Source organism: Protopterus annectens, chromosome 6.part1 (genome assembly GCF_019279795.1).
Source record: "Protopterus annectens isolate FY-2018-M chromosome 6.part1, PAN1.0, whole genome shotgun sequence".
NCBI lineage: Eukaryota > Metazoa > Chordata > Ceratodontiformes > Protopteridae > Protopterus > Protopterus annectens.
Window position 1 is genome coordinate 117,256,199 of NC_056738.1, and position 17,807 is coordinate 117,274,005.

The 17,807-nt window shown below is 39.8% G+C and overlaps 1 protein-coding gene across 1 annotated transcript in view; it reads left to right on the top strand.

The window, feature by feature from the left end:
* Nucleotides 1–17,807, top strand: part of LOC122805262 (dynein axonemal heavy chain 11-like) — a 4,596,980-nt gene that overhangs the window by 461,533 nt on the left and 4,117,640 nt on the right. The window contains exon 5 of the mRNA XM_044075350.1: nt 2,974–3,090. Coding sequence (XP_043931285.1) covers nt 2,974–3,090 — 117 coding nt within the window. The remainder of the gene's footprint in view (nt 1–2,973; nt 3,091–17,807) is intronic.

Here is a 17,807-nt window from a genome sequence, read left to right on the forward strand (position 1 = left end):
TTCACTTCAGTCAGCAAGATAAGGTATCCCTGCTGTTCGTCAGCATTCAGTTAAGTGTCAGTCAGTACATTGTAACTGGAACGTGCCAGCCTGGTCTAATCAGCTGGAGTCTCAGATGGTGTGAGAAAGTGAGTGCTACATTTTATCATACTTTCTCCTTTTCTCTGAGTTAATGTGATCCCAGAGTTAGTATATATCTTTATAATTTGTGGGTATTATAGCTTGCCCAGTTACAAAAATATATGTTTTTGTGTGTTTTATGACATTGATAATGTCTCTGTTTTTAGTTGTGACCTTCCAAAGTTTTATATGTTTTGGTGCTAATTTCACGTCAGTTGAATGAGACCACTTTTATTCATAGCTAATCTATAGCATACACTTCCTGGATTGGTTAGTCCTATAATTGCTCAACACATTTATGATATTATGGATCTTGGTAGTTGTACCCCTGTGCAAAATATATATATACTGTATATATTTTGTGTGTGTTCTTATTACCTTTGGAATGTTGCTGTTTTGAATTGTGATCTCCCAAGGTTTTAGGTATTTTGTGGTTTAATTTCAACTGTCTGAAACTGCAGTTATTTATAGTAAATCCACAAAGTACATCTTCTGGATTGCTGTGAGTCCCATGTTTGCTTGACATATTTTAGATGATATTGAGCTTGCTAGTTGCATCATTTCCAATTAAAAACTTTACAAAGTAAAGATACATAGGGAGCCTTTCCCACCTCTTTTGAACTTCACAAGTCTGATTTGTTTGAATCAAGTGCATCTGACGTGCACTTGAGGAATCTGTTTTGAGGGGTCCAGTCTTTGTATTTATTAATTAGTTTAAGTTTATATATTTATTTATTTATATTTGTTTTCCAAGGTAGTGCACTGATCAATATTAACCAGTTTCAGGCTCAGCCTTTGTGAAACACAAAACATTTCACGAACAAAAAATACAGAACTGTAAGTAGTAACAGAATAGTTCAGAACTAATTACAGAGAAAAAAAAGCTGTCTACATACATTCCAGTGAACAAGCACAGAGCAATATGCAATCAAGTGAAGTGTAATGTACAATATATATATATATATATATATATATATATATATATATATATATATAGAGAGAGAGAGAGAAAGAGCACAGTTCAATGTACATTCAAGCAAATTGTAATATACTATATGTATATATATATATATATATATATATATATATATATATATATATATATATATATATATATATATATATATATAAGTTTCTAAAGTCGGTCAATCTTCAGTGAATCTTGAGAGATAGGTTAGGTGATATGCCTTGTGTTGAAGCAGGACCATTTGACTTGGATGAAGAAGTGCTGTTTGAGTTGCATTTTGAATCTGGAATAAAAATTAATTTCCTTAATGCAAGTGGGAAAAGCTTGCTAAAGAGTCAGTGCCTGACAGGAAAATGCACGTGCAGTGCAGTGGAGTTTGGGTGTAAAGATAATGAGAGTATTGGTGTGCCTTGTGAATAATGCCTCAGGTCATATGAGGTCTTTTTCATGAAGTCTAGCTGAAAGAAGTAGGTTAGATCTTTATTTTTATTTGTTCATTTTGTTTATTTCAATTTTATTAAGGTTCTAAATTATTTTCCTCATTAAATAATTTGACATTTAATTAAGGCTCCTGTCACAAAATTCTCACAGCTTGCTGCTGGCTTCTGAGCTACCTGTTGTGATATGCTAGTGCAATCACGGCAAGCTTTTGATAAAAAAAGCATGCTACAATCACAAAACACTAGTGAAAAGGGTGGCATTGCATAGACACAGTGAAAAAGGTGCATTACAAGATGTAGGAAACGAGCAAATTTTGCTGCTGCTGTACTGCAAAAATGTGCTTAAAATTGTTTGATGAGCAGACTTATTAACTGTCCAGCTTGAATTGTACCATTTGTGTAGTATAATTTCAACCTATCCTGCTGGTGAGCATATATCCAAAATCTCCTTGTGAGTCATATGCTTCCAGTATCATTCATAAATATATTGTTCATGATGAATTCTGAGAAAATGCTATGGTGATTTCTAAATGCATTAAATGTATTCTGTCCTCTCAGGGTCTAGGGAATTTCATCAGATGCTTCCATTTAAAAAGTCATATTGAATGAAAGGAAAATGGTTTTATTTGGCATTTGAAGAGTGAGTTAAAGCACTGTTTTTTTTTTGTAGGTGCAAAGACCTGAGCACACATACAGAAAGCACCCCTGCTTTATCCCCAGACAACACTAAAGTCACTGCACTTTAAGGGCAGTGGAGATTTACCCTAAATCTGTCATTCTGTGACAAAATATCCTTTCAGCTACTTATGGATTATGGCAGTGCTGCTTAGCACACAAAATGTCTACTGCTCACACTACCTTTTTCATTTTTATTGTTATTATTTTTTTTAGATTTAGATACATGCTACTGGTAGTAGTATGAGGTAAAGTGTCTAAATCATAACCAAATCAGCAGGCACTATTATGTCTATAACATTATTTTATTATAATCATTGAAAAATTATTTTGTGAGTAATAAGAACACAGACTGGTACTAAACCTGAAGGATGGTATTCTTTTTTGAATACAAGACAAAGAATTTAAACATTCCTGATTGCAAATGCTGCAGCAAACATTATTGATTATCTTTTATATAAATAAAGTAGCAATATTCTGAGAAAATGTTATGACTGCAGAATTACAAAACAGAAAGGGGCAATGTAAGTTAACCGTGATGAAAACATAGATTTTCAGAAATTTTACTTTGCCCGGAGATCTGTTGTATTGTCATATGAAGGTTTTGACAGTAATCTTGTTGCAGTAATTATGCCATGGAAGGATGTGACAAGTAATATATAAATTAATGAATATGTTGAAGAATATTTGTTTTCTGAGTAACTGAAGTGATAAAATGTTAAGAATATTTAGATGAATGATGAAGTCTAATCCATAATTAATTCTGTGCAGGAGTTTCATTCTGATTATGTTCGATACATTGAACAAATAAATGACTTTGATCAGCGCCTAGGAACTATTCTAAATCTTGCCTTTCAACAGTCAAGAGGACTAGAGTCTGCCTTTAAGGTAGAGTATGAATATTCCCGCTAGTATTGCATTTAATTTGGAACAGCTATAACATCCAGAATGTAAGTGCTTTTGACAAGTAATTTATAATGAAACATAATTTTGCATTTTCTTCTTTTTTAAATACAAATTATGGTTTGATAGCTACATGAAGAAAACAGTCTTTGTCATTGAAACACATATATGTCATATTAATTTACGTTAATATACACACAGTGAAATACTGCATTTTAGTGTTATAGACACAGACATTGCTTTGTAATATAAATTTGTAGCTATATTATTCTCTGCATTACTGTAGCACATAAGCATTTCTAGATACTTCACTTAGGTGAAATGAAGGGACAGAGAAAAAAAAAACAACAACTATAAATTCATCTTCCCATCAATGAGCTGGCTCATGTCTCTGTAGTAATAGCTAGCTTTGACAGCACCCCTGCTGTGAGAAATCTTGCAGAGAGGTATTGCTTTGCTGCTACTTGCAGTGAATACTTGGTGAGAAAAGCTAGCAGAAACCAGAATGATAAACAAAAAATGTATTTAATGCCAAAGCTTTTGCACTTTCATTGTAGTCATACAGGATCCTGCTACCTTTTCCTCTAAATTTATCCAAGACATACCAGATGAAATGCAACAATTATGTAGACTTGACCTCTGTGGGTGTCAGACTGAGAAGGCTGTATTTTAATATGTGGTTTTGTTTCCAGTATTATGCTTTGCAGAGAAGATGGAGTTTAGTCTGCTACAAGGTTCAGTGCTGTGTGTTTGGGAAAATAAATTAGCTACAGTATTGGCAGGCAGGAGATAATCTTGCCTAATATGAATGGGGATGTTGCAGCAGGAAAATCATTGTCAGTTGAGCATTGGGTGCTTGAAAGGTAAAAGTACTATGGGCTTTGAAGTGAGACCTGAAGTAGACTGAAAAGCAAAATGAATAGAATGCCACTGGAGGGCTAGTGGAGACATCATTATACTGTTGTTGTTATTATTTTTTTAATCATTTTATTTGTGGAAAAGTCCATTGAAAACCGGGAGAGAAAAGACCCAGCATTGACAATGTGCAATGTGAATAATATTACAGTTATATGGCATCAAAGAATAATTTTATGCCATTATTAGCCTTTGTTGATGGCATAAAGGGATGAAGCCCTGACTAAGGACCAAATGACTTGAGTTTAAATCACAGCTTGTGCAATTTACAGCACAGTTAGGGAGGAATGGTGTGCTGATCCTGGGGAAATCTAGGTGTGCACTGCAGGGCACCTAGCTTGTTGATTTTCCTGGAAGAGATCGGGGAAGCAACAATCAGGGGTCTCGTGTAGATGGGTGAGGCAGTCGTACTTGATGAAGAGACAAAATAAAATTCTATGCCCTATTCGCTGTACAAATTTAATACAGAGGAGCAGTTGCCCAATGTAAGCTTCACTGGAAATAGTTTGACAGGTAAACCATCACAGAAGATTGCCAGTCAAAGCTTAAATTAGATAGAAATCATTGCGAAACTGATTGAGGTAATGAGAGTGAAAAGTAAATGCCAGCTCTAGGGGACTAATGCAATGCCTAACAAGGGCGATCTGTTGATAAGAGTTAAAAAAGAAAGGGGTTAACTATGTTATAATGCATACTGGAATGAAGTATAGTTTGGTAAAATACTGGTCAGCAGTTTGCTAGCTGACCCAAAATACTATGTAATTTAAGCAGTTCTTTTTGTGGAGTATGATTTTATTCCTTGAAGAACTGAACATTGTGGTCTGATAAACCGTTCTCATTTCTGAGACCCATATGGACATAGCTGTCCACCAATCAGAGACAAATCCTAACCGAATCAGGGTCAAATCCAGAAATAATCAGGGACACTTTTCCTATGGTAGTATTATTAACTTGAGACACTGACAAAATAACCGAACATGAGTGGATATACATTTTCTAAAGTAAAAGAAGTCTGTAACTCTAATTATTGTCATCTATTAAGTGTAATTCATCAACTTTTCCCCAAAAGTCACCTTTTTAGGTGGGATTAAAAGGGACAGAGCTAAAATTTCAGTCAAAATCAAGGATGTCCCTGAAAATCATGGACAGTTGAGAGGTATGCATATGGACTGCCTTTTGAGGGGACAGAAAGTGATACATCTCTCATAGTCCTGTCACAACACAATGTCATCCTCAGCAAGAGTCAGTGTAACATTATATCATACAATTTATGTATTATACTAATTAGCTATATGTCATGCTGTTCAGGTTGTTTTTATTTGCATTGTCCCTTCTCCCTGTTGAGGCCTACACTGGTCTCATGCTGGTATTTTTTTGGAACCTTAGTTGAGGCACAAGATGCTTGTACATAACCACCACTTACAGTGGTTTTCTGTAGTTTGGTTTACCATTATTAGTGGCTCATCTCCGATATTATAATTGGCATATTCGTCTGTGTACTGGCTCTTTCAAATTTAATGTTTCGTATTTTTCTAATTAAATTTAGAATTTAATCTCATGGTGGATAATACCTGTTTTTATACCATAGCCAGGGCTGATAATAGCAAGTTTTTCTCTTGTCTCCTTCATTTTAAATACAGAGAAATTGAAATAAAGAGCAAACTTCACACTACTCAAGACTGGTGTGGTATCCTTCAAGGCCCCTGAGCCAGTGGAAACCACAACCCAAGCTGCGGAAGCCCTTACAAATGCCTTCTATGAACACCTCCAGGACTGCATGGATCAGGCAATCCCAAATAAAACCAAGACTCTTCCCACAAAGGGCAAACGTCCAGTCTGGTGGACCCCAGCCATTAACAAACTTTACAATAAGAGGAGAAAGCTATTACATGATAGAACAAAATCCATAAAGGGAAGTCACCCCTGATCATTATTAGTAAAAAATCGAGCACTCATAAAATCAACTAAGGCCAATTTTGAGAGAAAAACTGCCATGGATTCAAAGGACAATCATAAGGCCTTTTTCAGCTATGTTAGGAACCTGGGTGGAAACTCCCAGATATGCTCAGAATTAGTCCAAAATGATACAAAAATCACTGAACCCACAGACATTGCCAACATACTGGCAGACAGGTTCAGTGCAAACTTCACCCCCCTCTCCCCCTCTAAAGGAGAGATAACTATCCCAGCAGAGTGTAGCCTCCCGGACATCTCAAATGCGCAGGTGAAAGCTGCACTCTCTAAAGCTAAAAACACAGCATCAATGGGACCGGATGGTGTCCCCTGCTGTGTGCTACACGAGCTAAATGAGGAATTAAACCTGCACATAAGGCAGCTGTTTAATCTCAGCCTTACCACAGGATATGTGCCCAAGGAGTGGCGTACAGCAACTGTAGTCCCACTCCACAAAGGCGGCGCCTCTACGGACCCTGGTAATTACTGCCCCATAAGCTTAACAAGTCTAGTCTGCAAAGCTATGGAGAGGATCATAATGGAGCTCATAAACAAAGATATAGGGGACTTGCAGACATTGGACCCGACCCAGTTTGGCTTTGTCAAGGGAAGATCATGCCTTTTGAACTTGGTCGACTTCTTCGAAACAGTCACCAAGGCCATTGATGAGGGAAAGGCAGTCCATACAGCCTACCTTGACCTTGCAAAGGCTTTCAACACAATACCCCACTCGAGTATTGTAGAAAAACTTACCAGCTTAAATGTAAACCCATATGTCACAAGATGGGTTGCAAACTGGCTTAAGGACAGAACCCACAGGGTTAGAGTTGCTGGCGCTGTGTCAGACTCCAAGCCAGTCACAAGTGGTGTCCCACAGGGCTCGGTCCTTGGCCCCCTATTGTTTGGCATCTACTTCTCAGAAGTACAGGCCAACATAGGAGGACTTTGGCTGACAAAGTTTGCAGATGACTGCAAACTGGGCCATAGTGGAAAGTGCATCAGACACGGATATCCTTCAGAAGGGACTCACGGAAACAGATAGCTGGTGCCAGAGCCATGGCCTGAAGTTAAATGCCAAAAAATGTATAGTCATACCCTTCGGGAAAAACAAGGTAACCCCAAGCTACCATATAGGTGGCAATCCACTAAGCACAGAAGAGGTTATCAGGGACCTGGGGACCCAGGTTGACAGTGGCCTTTCTTTTGACACTCACATTGCTAAAGTGGTTAGAAAGACCTTCTACATTGCCCACCTGATCATGAAGGGATTCACATCCAGATCTAGTGAGGTTATTGTTCCCCTGTACTCTTCACTTATCAGACCAATGATCGAGTACAATGCCCCATTCGGGATGTATCTCACCCGACATCTGCAGCAATTGGAGAGACCCCAAAAGTTCCTCACCAAAAGGATAAAGGGACTCCAAAATCTGTCATATGCTGCCAGATTGAAGAAACTCCAGCTCTATTCAGTCGCATACCGTCTGCTCAGAGGTGACATGTGCCTGACATACAAGGCCATGTCCAACCCGGAATTAATGGACATGCTCCACCTCAAAAATCCAAATCCACCAGAACCACTAGAGCAAGCGACTTAAACCTTAGCACGGATATAAATAGGGCGTGCTGGAGGGATAGATTTATCACTCAGAGACTCCCTATGCTGTGGAATAAAATCCCGGTCCATGTGAGGCAGAGCACCTCGCTGACTCTGTTCAAGAGAAATCTAGACCTGTGGATGGGAGATTGTAGGTTTACCCCAGGAATCATCTCTGTGTCACTGCTGGACAGAGGCACAACAAACTAATGGGCACAGTATTTTTTCATATAAGGGGTGGCGTAAGCCACAAAAATTTGGGCTAGGCTTATAAATGCCTTAGGGCAGATAGCCTAGTATAAACCTATGAACCTATGAACATTTATTACCTTTATCTTGCTTCATTACTGCAAATGTCTGCTTTTTCTTGATACCCTGTATTTTCTTCTTTATGGCTGATGGAACTCTGTAAGGTTTGAACACAAAAGACAGAATTAGAAGGTAAAGGTAACCAACCTTTTTCCTCAAGGGAGCAACAAAGGAATTTACATCCTTATTTCAGCTTTACTTGAAAAGGGTACTAGCATTTAGATTACTCCCAAAGGCAGTAATTTTGAGTCATTTTTCCAAAGTACCAAAAATTCTCCTCTCTAACTTCAGTGCTACCAAAAGAAAATGCCTCAGCAGCACTATCATTCCATGAGATCAGATAGACTTGGGGGTTTCAACAGTGGATGAGCCCAGTTTCATTAGGCAAGGATCACTGTGATTGCGTCAGTTTAAGTTGCTGTTTATTTTACCCTTCACCACTATAAGGTTTTGTGAGGTATTTTTATTACAGACTAAGGAATATGTTTTTTAACATGGGACCTGGGTTGGTCTCTTCTTTGGACCTGTTTTAGTATATGCATATAATGTAACAATGTAATCCTTTGTAGGTAAATGTGTAGTTTCGATAGACAAAATTAAAGGATAACATTTCTCCATAATTTTATTTTGTGAAAAATATACATTCCTGTATGAACCAAATACACTCTCCTTTAATCTATATTAGGAGACTGCTATCTTTATGTAAACAGAAATTTTATATGAAAATGTTTCTACTGGACAAATAAGTAATCCTTCTTCACCTGAAAAGACATATGATGTATTTTGAGGCTATTATGTACAAACAAAACAAAAATTAATAGTATTTTTGGGTAGGCAGGATTTGCACAAGCCTCACAAGACAGATTCTGCATTTATTTTTGTCAACATTTACCTATAGTGGAAACAGTAACTGTTTCTGTACTTGTTTATGGAACTTTAGATTACAAACTGAAGATAGCTAAAGATGTATATTTTTCAGACCTTAATTCATAAAATACAGCACTACTTGACACTTGAATATTATAATCAAAATTCCAGTTTCAGTATGACTTTGCTCTCTGCTTTTAGCAATAATATTACCAGAACAGCAAAGAAACAATTTATTTCACTGGCAATATAAGAGTTTGCAAACTAGCACCTGTCCATGGCACAGTTCATATCTTGAAAGCACTGTCATATTAGTGATATTTAAAAGAAACCGGTATGGTTTAATTCAAACTTTACAAAAATGACATTACAATTTCATTTGCTTATTGTCCGAGTCACACGTAATTAGCAGCTTGTTAAAATCAGCTTGCATTGCACACTCTGTAATGTTAAGGACTGTTAATTTTACAGTGGAAAGTGGAGTTATTTTATTTACTATATAGCTGTTTTCTTCATAACTTTCAACTGTTGCTTGTAGAAATTTCTTATGTTTTGTGAAATTCTTTTCAAAAATGTACTAAATATAATTGAATTGAGTCCAACTGCTGATAAAAAAGGACTGAAAGGAGCAGAGGCGTAGCCAGTGAGGGGCAAAGGGGGCAGCCATCTTAGGTGTAAGATGTCAGGAGGTATGTTATTCAGTGATGGCATTCAATTTTTGAATGCAGACACTGAATTTGCTGAAGTGCTTTAGTGCTCTGTGTGGTCTAGTGCATTCCTGACATTCAAAAATGGAGGCCAATACTTCATTTTAAGTCAAGGCTGAAGTGCTCACTGCTTGAGCAGTGAACTATGATGTTTGCAGACGACATTGTGATTTGTAGTGAGAGTAGGGAACAGGTAGAGGAGACCCTGGAGAGATGAAGATATGATCTAGAGAGGAGACAAATAAAGGTCAGCAGGACTAAGACATGTGTGAATGAGAGGGAGGACAGAGGAATGGCAAGGATGCAGGGAGTAGAGTTGAAGGTGGATGAGCTTAAGTACTTGGGGTCAACAGTTCAGATTAATGGTGAGTGAGGAAGAGAGGTGAAGAAGTGAGTGCAAGCAGGGTGGAGTGGGTGGACAAGAGTGTCATGAGTGATTTGTGACAGATGGGTACCAGTAAGAGTGAAAGGGAAGGTCTACAAGATGGTAGGGAGACCAGCGGTTGGAGACTGTGGCAGTGATTAAAAGACAGGCATCAGAGCTGGAGGTAGTAGAGTTAAAGATGTTAAGATTTACACTGGGTGTGATGAGGATGGCCAGGATTAGAAATTACTATATTAAAGTGTCAGCTCAAGTTGGACAGTTTGGAGACAAAGCCAGGGAGGTTAAGATTGAATTAGTTTGGACATGTGCTGAGGTTGGATGCTGGGTATATTGGGAGAAGGATGCTAAGGATGGAGTAGCCAGGTAAAAAGAAAAGAGGAAAGCCTAAGATAAGGTTTATGGATGTGGTGAGAGAGGAGATGCAGGTGGTTGGTGTGACAGAGCAAGATGGAGAGAACAGGAAGAAATGGAAACAGATGATCCACTATGGCGATCTCTAAAAGGAGTAGCTGAAAGAAAAAGAAGCTGAAGCACTCTCACTGCTCCCTGATTTTCATCATAATATCACTGTTGCAGTAATTTAAGGTGCAAGGAATGTCCGCCCAAAGACTGGACCAGATGACTAGCTTCCAAAGCTTTAGGGAACATTCTACATGCACTAACCACTGTAGAGGTTGAGAAGAGCAGTATAAAATCAGTGGCTAGTGTGCCAAAACCTCAGAATTTTCTTGCTGTCAAAGTTTGTTCTTCTCAGCAGGCTTTGATTGATCAGACGGCTAGTGCTTCACCAAGGCTGGACAAATAATACCCTGTTCAGGAATATCTTCCACTTCACCATTTCTTGTGGAGAAAGATAGTGCTTTTCCATCAGAAATATTTTCTAATGGCTAGAACTGATTTTTATAGTGGTTGCCATTAATGTTTACCTCAAAACTTATTTCTCTTATCAGGTTGTTTCACTGACTGTCTTAAGCTACGCTACCTGCTAGTTAGACACCTTTTTTCACGGAAAGACGGTCTTGAATTCCCTGTTGGGATTCCATTATTATTTATCATATTTTGTAAGGAAAAGTGTGTTTGGTGGTTGTCGCTAAAAAGTTTACCTTATAACTTAACTTTGCTGTTAAAAGGTAAGACTGGCTCTTTTAAAGATCCATTAGCCATTTATCAGACACCTTTCTCAGTAGACAAATGACCCTGCGACCCTGTGGGGATTCCCTTATTTATATATTTTTTTTTGTGAGAAAGTGTTATTTTTCTGTCAAAAGGTGTTGTTAGGACTGGGGCTGGTGTGTTTGATGGTTGCCACTAAAACAATTTACCTCAGAACTGCAGAGGTAAGACTGACTGTTCAAAACTCATCTGACCATTTGTTTACACACCTTTTATGGCTAGGACATGGACCTATGTCAAGGTAACTCGATTGTTCACTCCGAGATGCAAGAAGAGAAAAGTTATCTGGAGGCATCAGTCACTAATTGTTCTCTCAGATGTGACCATCAGACTGTTCATCACTTTCTCTTAGTCCCTCTACTGCTGTTCCTCAGGAAGCCACTTAGGGTGAGGAGGCAGGCACATACTCTGTGACTGTTCAGCTGCCCTTGTTGGTTAAGAGAGAACCACTCTTTTAGGCATCAAGGAAGGGACCAGATCATGCTCTTCACTAACCACTCAGAAGAGCTTAATTCCTGGTGAAAGGACTGCCTTTTGAGATCCTGTTTTTTGTGGGGCATCTCCCAAAAAATAGGAAACATATGGTTAGACATTTATCTTCTCATAAAGCAAATAAGGAGGACTGATCGGACTTTGCTAAAGATTTATTCAAAGTTTTCAGTTTTTACATGATGAGCCTTCCCCTAATTTAAAGCAGACTTGTTTCAGCAAGAACAGAAGAAATACCAAAATTCCAGCAAATATTATGAATTATTACAGGTAGATTTTCCTCAAGCTGCAGCTGTTCCTCCTGAATTGCTAGACTTAGAGGATGCTTTCTTTGCAGCCAGAAATTTGCCTTACGTGTCAACCTCCTGCTTCCAAAAAAATCTGATGACTTGAGTATATTTAAAAATGTAGACACATCAAGATGTAGAATATCATAATACAGTCACCAAAATACAGTGAGATCATAATGTAGACACAAAGATATAGATAGTCCAGATACAGACAAAAATCACCAAAGCCTATGTTAAATTAATAACAAAAACAGGCAAGCCCTCTACTTCTGTTATTAAATTACACTATAAATATACTAACAACAACAACAAAAAAGTAAACCATACCAGTACCATAGGGCATAGTTTGCCTGAATAGGGTAGTGTTACAGAAAGGGTTTTTCTAAGGGAAGATGCAGGGTTGGGGCAGATGTAGGGGCAGGATTAAGCTTAGCATGCATTAGTATGCTGGGCAGGGGGCTTAACACCCCCTCCATTTTACTAATGCATGCTACCCTAACCTTGCCCTTGCCTCTAACCCTGCATTTTACCTTAGAAAAACCCTTTCCATAACATTACCCCCACACAAGACATGCTCAGACATAGACATACTCACCAACAAGCATGTGTAACACTAAAAGTATTTCCTTACCTAATCCTTACTCTAATCTTAACCCATCACTCACACAAACACATAACACCAACCCATTTGTCTCTGTCTACATTACGAGCCGTCTACATTTTGACCTGATTATATTCTGATAGAGCCCTTCTGAGTATCTACATTGTGAACAGGAACAGATGAATTATATAACTTGCCCCACTCTCACAATTTTTTTCTGACCCCAGGTTAGCAGTAATTTGATAAAATCAACTTCTACCAAACTCCTTACAGCAGCTGGCATTATTACTTCTGATAAGCTGGGCAAAGCTTTGATACATTTGGGAATAAAATTTATACTTCTTCCACTTTAGCCTTCAGAATGGTGAATTGCCAGACTCACGTGTTTTAAAGTTTCTGCTGATTTCCTTTGAAAATTTGGGAAAGTTAATTGCTGACACCTCCTCATCAGAGACAAAGGTATCTCTGAATATTACTCTTCTGTCTGTCTTATGTAACCAAACATTCACTAAAATGTGTTCATGTTACTACTGATGCTATTTCGAGAGCAGCTGCCACTGGGTCACTGATAAGATTTATTGTTAAATAACTGTTTCTGTGAAGAAACATTTTATTTTATAGTCAAACTTAGTTGGTGCTATAAGTACTGTTTTTTTTTTGTGATGGTTTCACCTAGCTACTAGATTCCTCTCAAGCTGGATTTCTCAGGTCCTGTCTGGACACTGGAACAGCAGGACTGGTGTCATTAAAACCCTCTAGTGATTGCAATGAACTCCTCACAAGCTCAAGCTCCTTCTTACCCATCACAGCTGAATGCATCACAAGGTGACCTAGACAGCTACCTAGGGCCCATTGTTGGCTGGGGTCCTGGCCACACAAAATTTAAAAAAGAAGTCCAAATAAAAATGAAAAGAAAATGTCCAAATACTGTGTGTGCAAGTACACACTTTGTGTGAGCATATATACACATTGCATGCATGTATACACACACACACACACACACACACACACACACACACACACACACACACTTGCAAGTGATCATTTGTGCCAGTCACAGAGACCAAGGCTACATATCCGATGTTCAGGAAACAGAGTAGAGATATGACTACTCTTTTGCTTCTGTATGGGGTGGTAGCAGAGGAGCACTGGAATAAGGTGAGATTTGCGTCTCAATGGGGTGGCAACAGAGAATTAATAGAGCGATGGAATGGGGTGACATTGAGATATGATTGCTGCATAGCTTTGCTTCTTACATGTGGATTGCTATATCTGAATGGGGTGGTAGCAGAGAATTAAGCAAAGTGTTGAGCGTGTGTGTGTGTGTGTGTGTGTGTGTGTGTGTGTGTGTGTGTGTGTGTGTAAGTGTAAATAAACTGCCCCAGTTAGAGGGGCATTGTCTATTTAAGCGACTTGCTCAGAGCCAAACCTTGTAGTTTAGTTGCCAGTAACAAGAGTCTTAGTCCTCTGTGCTAATTGTCAGAATAACAGTTTTTAACTACTAGGCCTCCATTAACTTTCCCCCTTTTGGTAAATCACTGAGGATTATTGTCCATGTCAGTCGTCAGAGTTTTGTAGTTACTTTTGTTGTTCACAAATTACATGGTAATGGTAAACCTATTTTTCTGTTAATTTTTAAATGATTTAGAGCAGTTTGCTCTTATTTGTTTCCAGTTGTACAGAACATCTCTAATTTTGCCTCATATTTATGCTCTGTCCTTGAGCAAGTCTTTTAACCAGCCAGTGCTTTGCTTCAACTGGAAATTTGGTCTAGTTTCTTCAGTGGTCCTTTGGGTTGTAAGCCCAGTAACTACTTATGAACTTTATTTATACAAGACTTATGAAGTAAAGAGAAATTGGTTGCAGTAAACAGGGGCATCATCATATGAGCCATGTTTTTTGGATGTGATCCTTGGTTTTGTTCTGTTGGATGTTGACATTGTGTTTCATAGGTTCATAGGTTGATACTAGGCTATCTTCCCTAGGGCATTTATAAGCCTAGCCAGAGTGTGTTTGGCTTTCGCCACCCTTTTAGATTAGTTGACTGTGCCTCTATAGGTCACAGAAGTTAGCCCTTTTAAAGTTAGTTTACTGTGCCTCTGTCAAGCAGGGACACAGAAGAGATCCCAGGGGTAAACTTACGATCTCCCATCCACTCGTCAAGATTTCTCTTGAAGAGGGTCAGTGAGTGGCTCTGCCTAACATGGATTGGGATTTTGTTACAGAGTGAGGGAAGCCTCTGGGATATGAATCTGTCCCTCCAACATGTCCTATTTATTTCTGTGCTGAGGTTCAAGTCCCTGAAGCGTGTAGCTCTAAGGGATTTGGATTTCCTGAGGTGAAGCATGTCCATTAATTCTGGGTTGGACATGGCTTTATACGTCAGACACAGATCACCTCTGAGCAGGCGGTATGCAACTGAGTAGAGCTGGAGTTTCTTTAGCCAAACTGTATAGGGCATCTGTTTGAGCCCCTTGATCCTCTTGGTGAGGTACTTTTGGGGTCTTTCCAGTTGCTGCAGGTGTCGGGTAATGTACATCCGAGATGGGGCATTGTATTCAACTATGGGCCTGATAAGTGATGAGTAGAGGGGCACAATGACCTCTCTTGATCTAGATGTGAACCCTTTCGTGATACGGTGGGCTATATAGAAGGTCTTTCTAACCACTTTGGCAACGTGATTGTCAAAGGGGAGATTGCTATCTTCTTGGGTCCCCAAGTCCCTAATTACTTCTTCTGTACTTAATGGATTACCACCTATGTGGTAATTTGTAGGCACTTTGTTTTTCCCAAAGGGGATGACTATGCACTTTTTGGCATTTAGCTTCAGGCCATGGCTGTGGCACCAGTTATCCGTCTATGTGAGACCCTTTTGGAGGATGCTTGTGTCAGTCGGAGAGTCGATTATGGCACCCAGTTTGCAGTCATCTGCGAACTTGGTCAGCCATAGTCCACCCATATTAGCCTGTACCTCGGAGAAATATATACCGAACAAGGGAGGTCCCATGACTGAGCCTTGTGGGACACTACCTGTAACTGGTTTAGAGTCTGACATGGCACCTGCTATTCTGACCATGTGGGTTCTATCCCTGAGCCAGTTTGCAACCCATCTTGTGACATAGCGGTTGATATTTAAGCTGGTGCGCTTATTTATGATGCCCGAGTGGGGTATTGTGTCGAAGGCTTTTGCGAGGTCCAGGTAGGCTGTGTGGACTACCTTCCCTTCATCTATGGCTTTGGTAACTGTTTCAAAGAAGTCAACCAGGTTCAAGAGGCAAGATCTGCCCTTAACAAAGCCGAATTGGGTAGGATCCAGTGTCTGGAGGTTCCCAATGTCTTTGTTTATGATTTCCATGAAGATACGCTCCATAGCTTTGCAGACCAGGCTAGTCAGGCTTATAGGGCGATAGTTTCCTGGGTCAGTTGTGGCACCACCTTTGTGGAGTGAGACCACTGTTGCTGTATGCCATTCCTTGGGTACATATCCTGTAGTAAGGCTGAGATTGAACAGTGACTTTATATGAGGGTTTAGTTCTTCTTGGAGCTCATGTAAGACACAACCCGGGACACCGTCTGGTCCCATTGATGCTGTGTTTTTTGCTTTGGAGAGGGCAGCGCTCACCTGTGCATCTGTGATCTCAGGAAGGCTACACTCTGTTGGGATAGACATTTGCTCTTTTGGAGGGAAAAGGGGGGAGACGTTTGCACTGAACCTTTCTGCCAGGATGTTGGCAATGTCTGTGGATTCAGTGTATTTTTTGTCATTTTGCACTAACTCAGAGCATATCTGGGAGTTGCCTCCCAGGTTTCTGACATAACTAAAGAAGGCCTTGTGATTATCTTTAGTGTCTTGTGCAACTTTTCTTTCGAAGCTGGCCTTAGATGATTTTATGAGGGATCTTGCTAGTACTGATCAGAGACGCCTTCCCTTTTTGGGATTTTGCTCTATCATGTAGTAGCTTTCTCCTTCTGTTGTATAGCTTATTTATGGCCGGGTGTACACCAGACAGGTCTCCTGCCTTTGGAGGAGTGAGTCTTGGTTTTATTTGGGATAGCTTGCTCCATGCATTCCTGTAGGTGTCCATATAATGCATTTGTAAAGGATTCTGCATTTTGGGCCATAGTTTCCACTGGCCCCGGAGGCTTTGAAGGATTCCACCTCGGTTTTGAGAATTGTGAAGTTTGCTTTTGATAAGTTCTTCATCGTGGTTTCCTTAGCTGGGGGTGGGGATGGAATATGGATGTCCAGTGAGATTAGTTTATGGTCTGATCTTACCAATGAGGGGTATACCTCTGGTGTGGAACATAGAGACCCTATGTTGGTGATGACCAGATCCAATATGTTTTCCCCTCTTGTGGGAGTGGTGACCAGTTGTTCCATAGCATTTGAGTTTATAAATTCTAGGAACCATTGGGCGAGGGTTTTTGGGCTTGAGTAGTTTTCCCAATCAATGTTTGGGTAGTTGAAGTCACCCAATATAATGGTGTTTGGAGAGACCTTCATATTCTCCAGTGTTCTCAGGAAAGCCGAGTGAGGTTCCTGTGTTTGGGAGGGTGGTCTGTAGCAGGCTACAAACTGAAAGGCAGTTTTGCCCACTGTTAGTTGCACATGGATGGTCTCCAATGCTTCGTGCAGTGCCACTAACCTGGAGGTGTGGGTATCTTTGATAAATATGGATACTCCCCCTCCTTTTGTGGTTCGGTCCAAGTTTTAGGGCCGGAAAGCATGGTATGAAGTATAACCTGTTAGTGCTGGGGTGCTCTCGGGAGCCTTAAACCAGGTTTCTGTTACTGCAGAGATATCGACATTCTCCATACTGAGGAGAGTCTCGAGTGTGTGCATCTTGAGGTTTAGACTTCTGGCGTTGAGCAGCATTACCCTTAGTTTTTTTTTTCTTTGTGTTGTCTATGGAGGTGGGTTTGTCTTTTGAGCCTTGCCTAAAAAAGGCACTATGGGGGAGGCAAGAGCCTTTGCCAGTATTCAAAAACCCAGGGGTGACAGGTGCAAGCCGTCCCTAGCGAAGCAACGTGGCTTGTCGAGCATGTCATCCTAGGCTGACTGACACTGGATCCCCTTTGAATGACACCAATACTTTAGCCAATTGTTAAAATTGATCATTTTGTCTTTATACTGTGGCTTAATTCTTGGTGAGGGTAAGATGCTACTCAAGGTCAGGGTCATACCGGCCTGGGCTACATGATCAAAGAGCTCCTCTATGTCTCTTTTCATGTAGTCCAGGGAGGTACATCTCAGGTCATTCATACCAGCATGGACAATGACGGAGTCATATTTGTACTTGCTTTGGAGTGACCTGAGTGCTTGTGTTATGTGGCGGATCCTGGCACCTGACAGGCAGCTTACAGTGACCTTCTCCTTGTTCAGCCTGGTGAGTGGGACGTCAGTGTGTCTGACAAT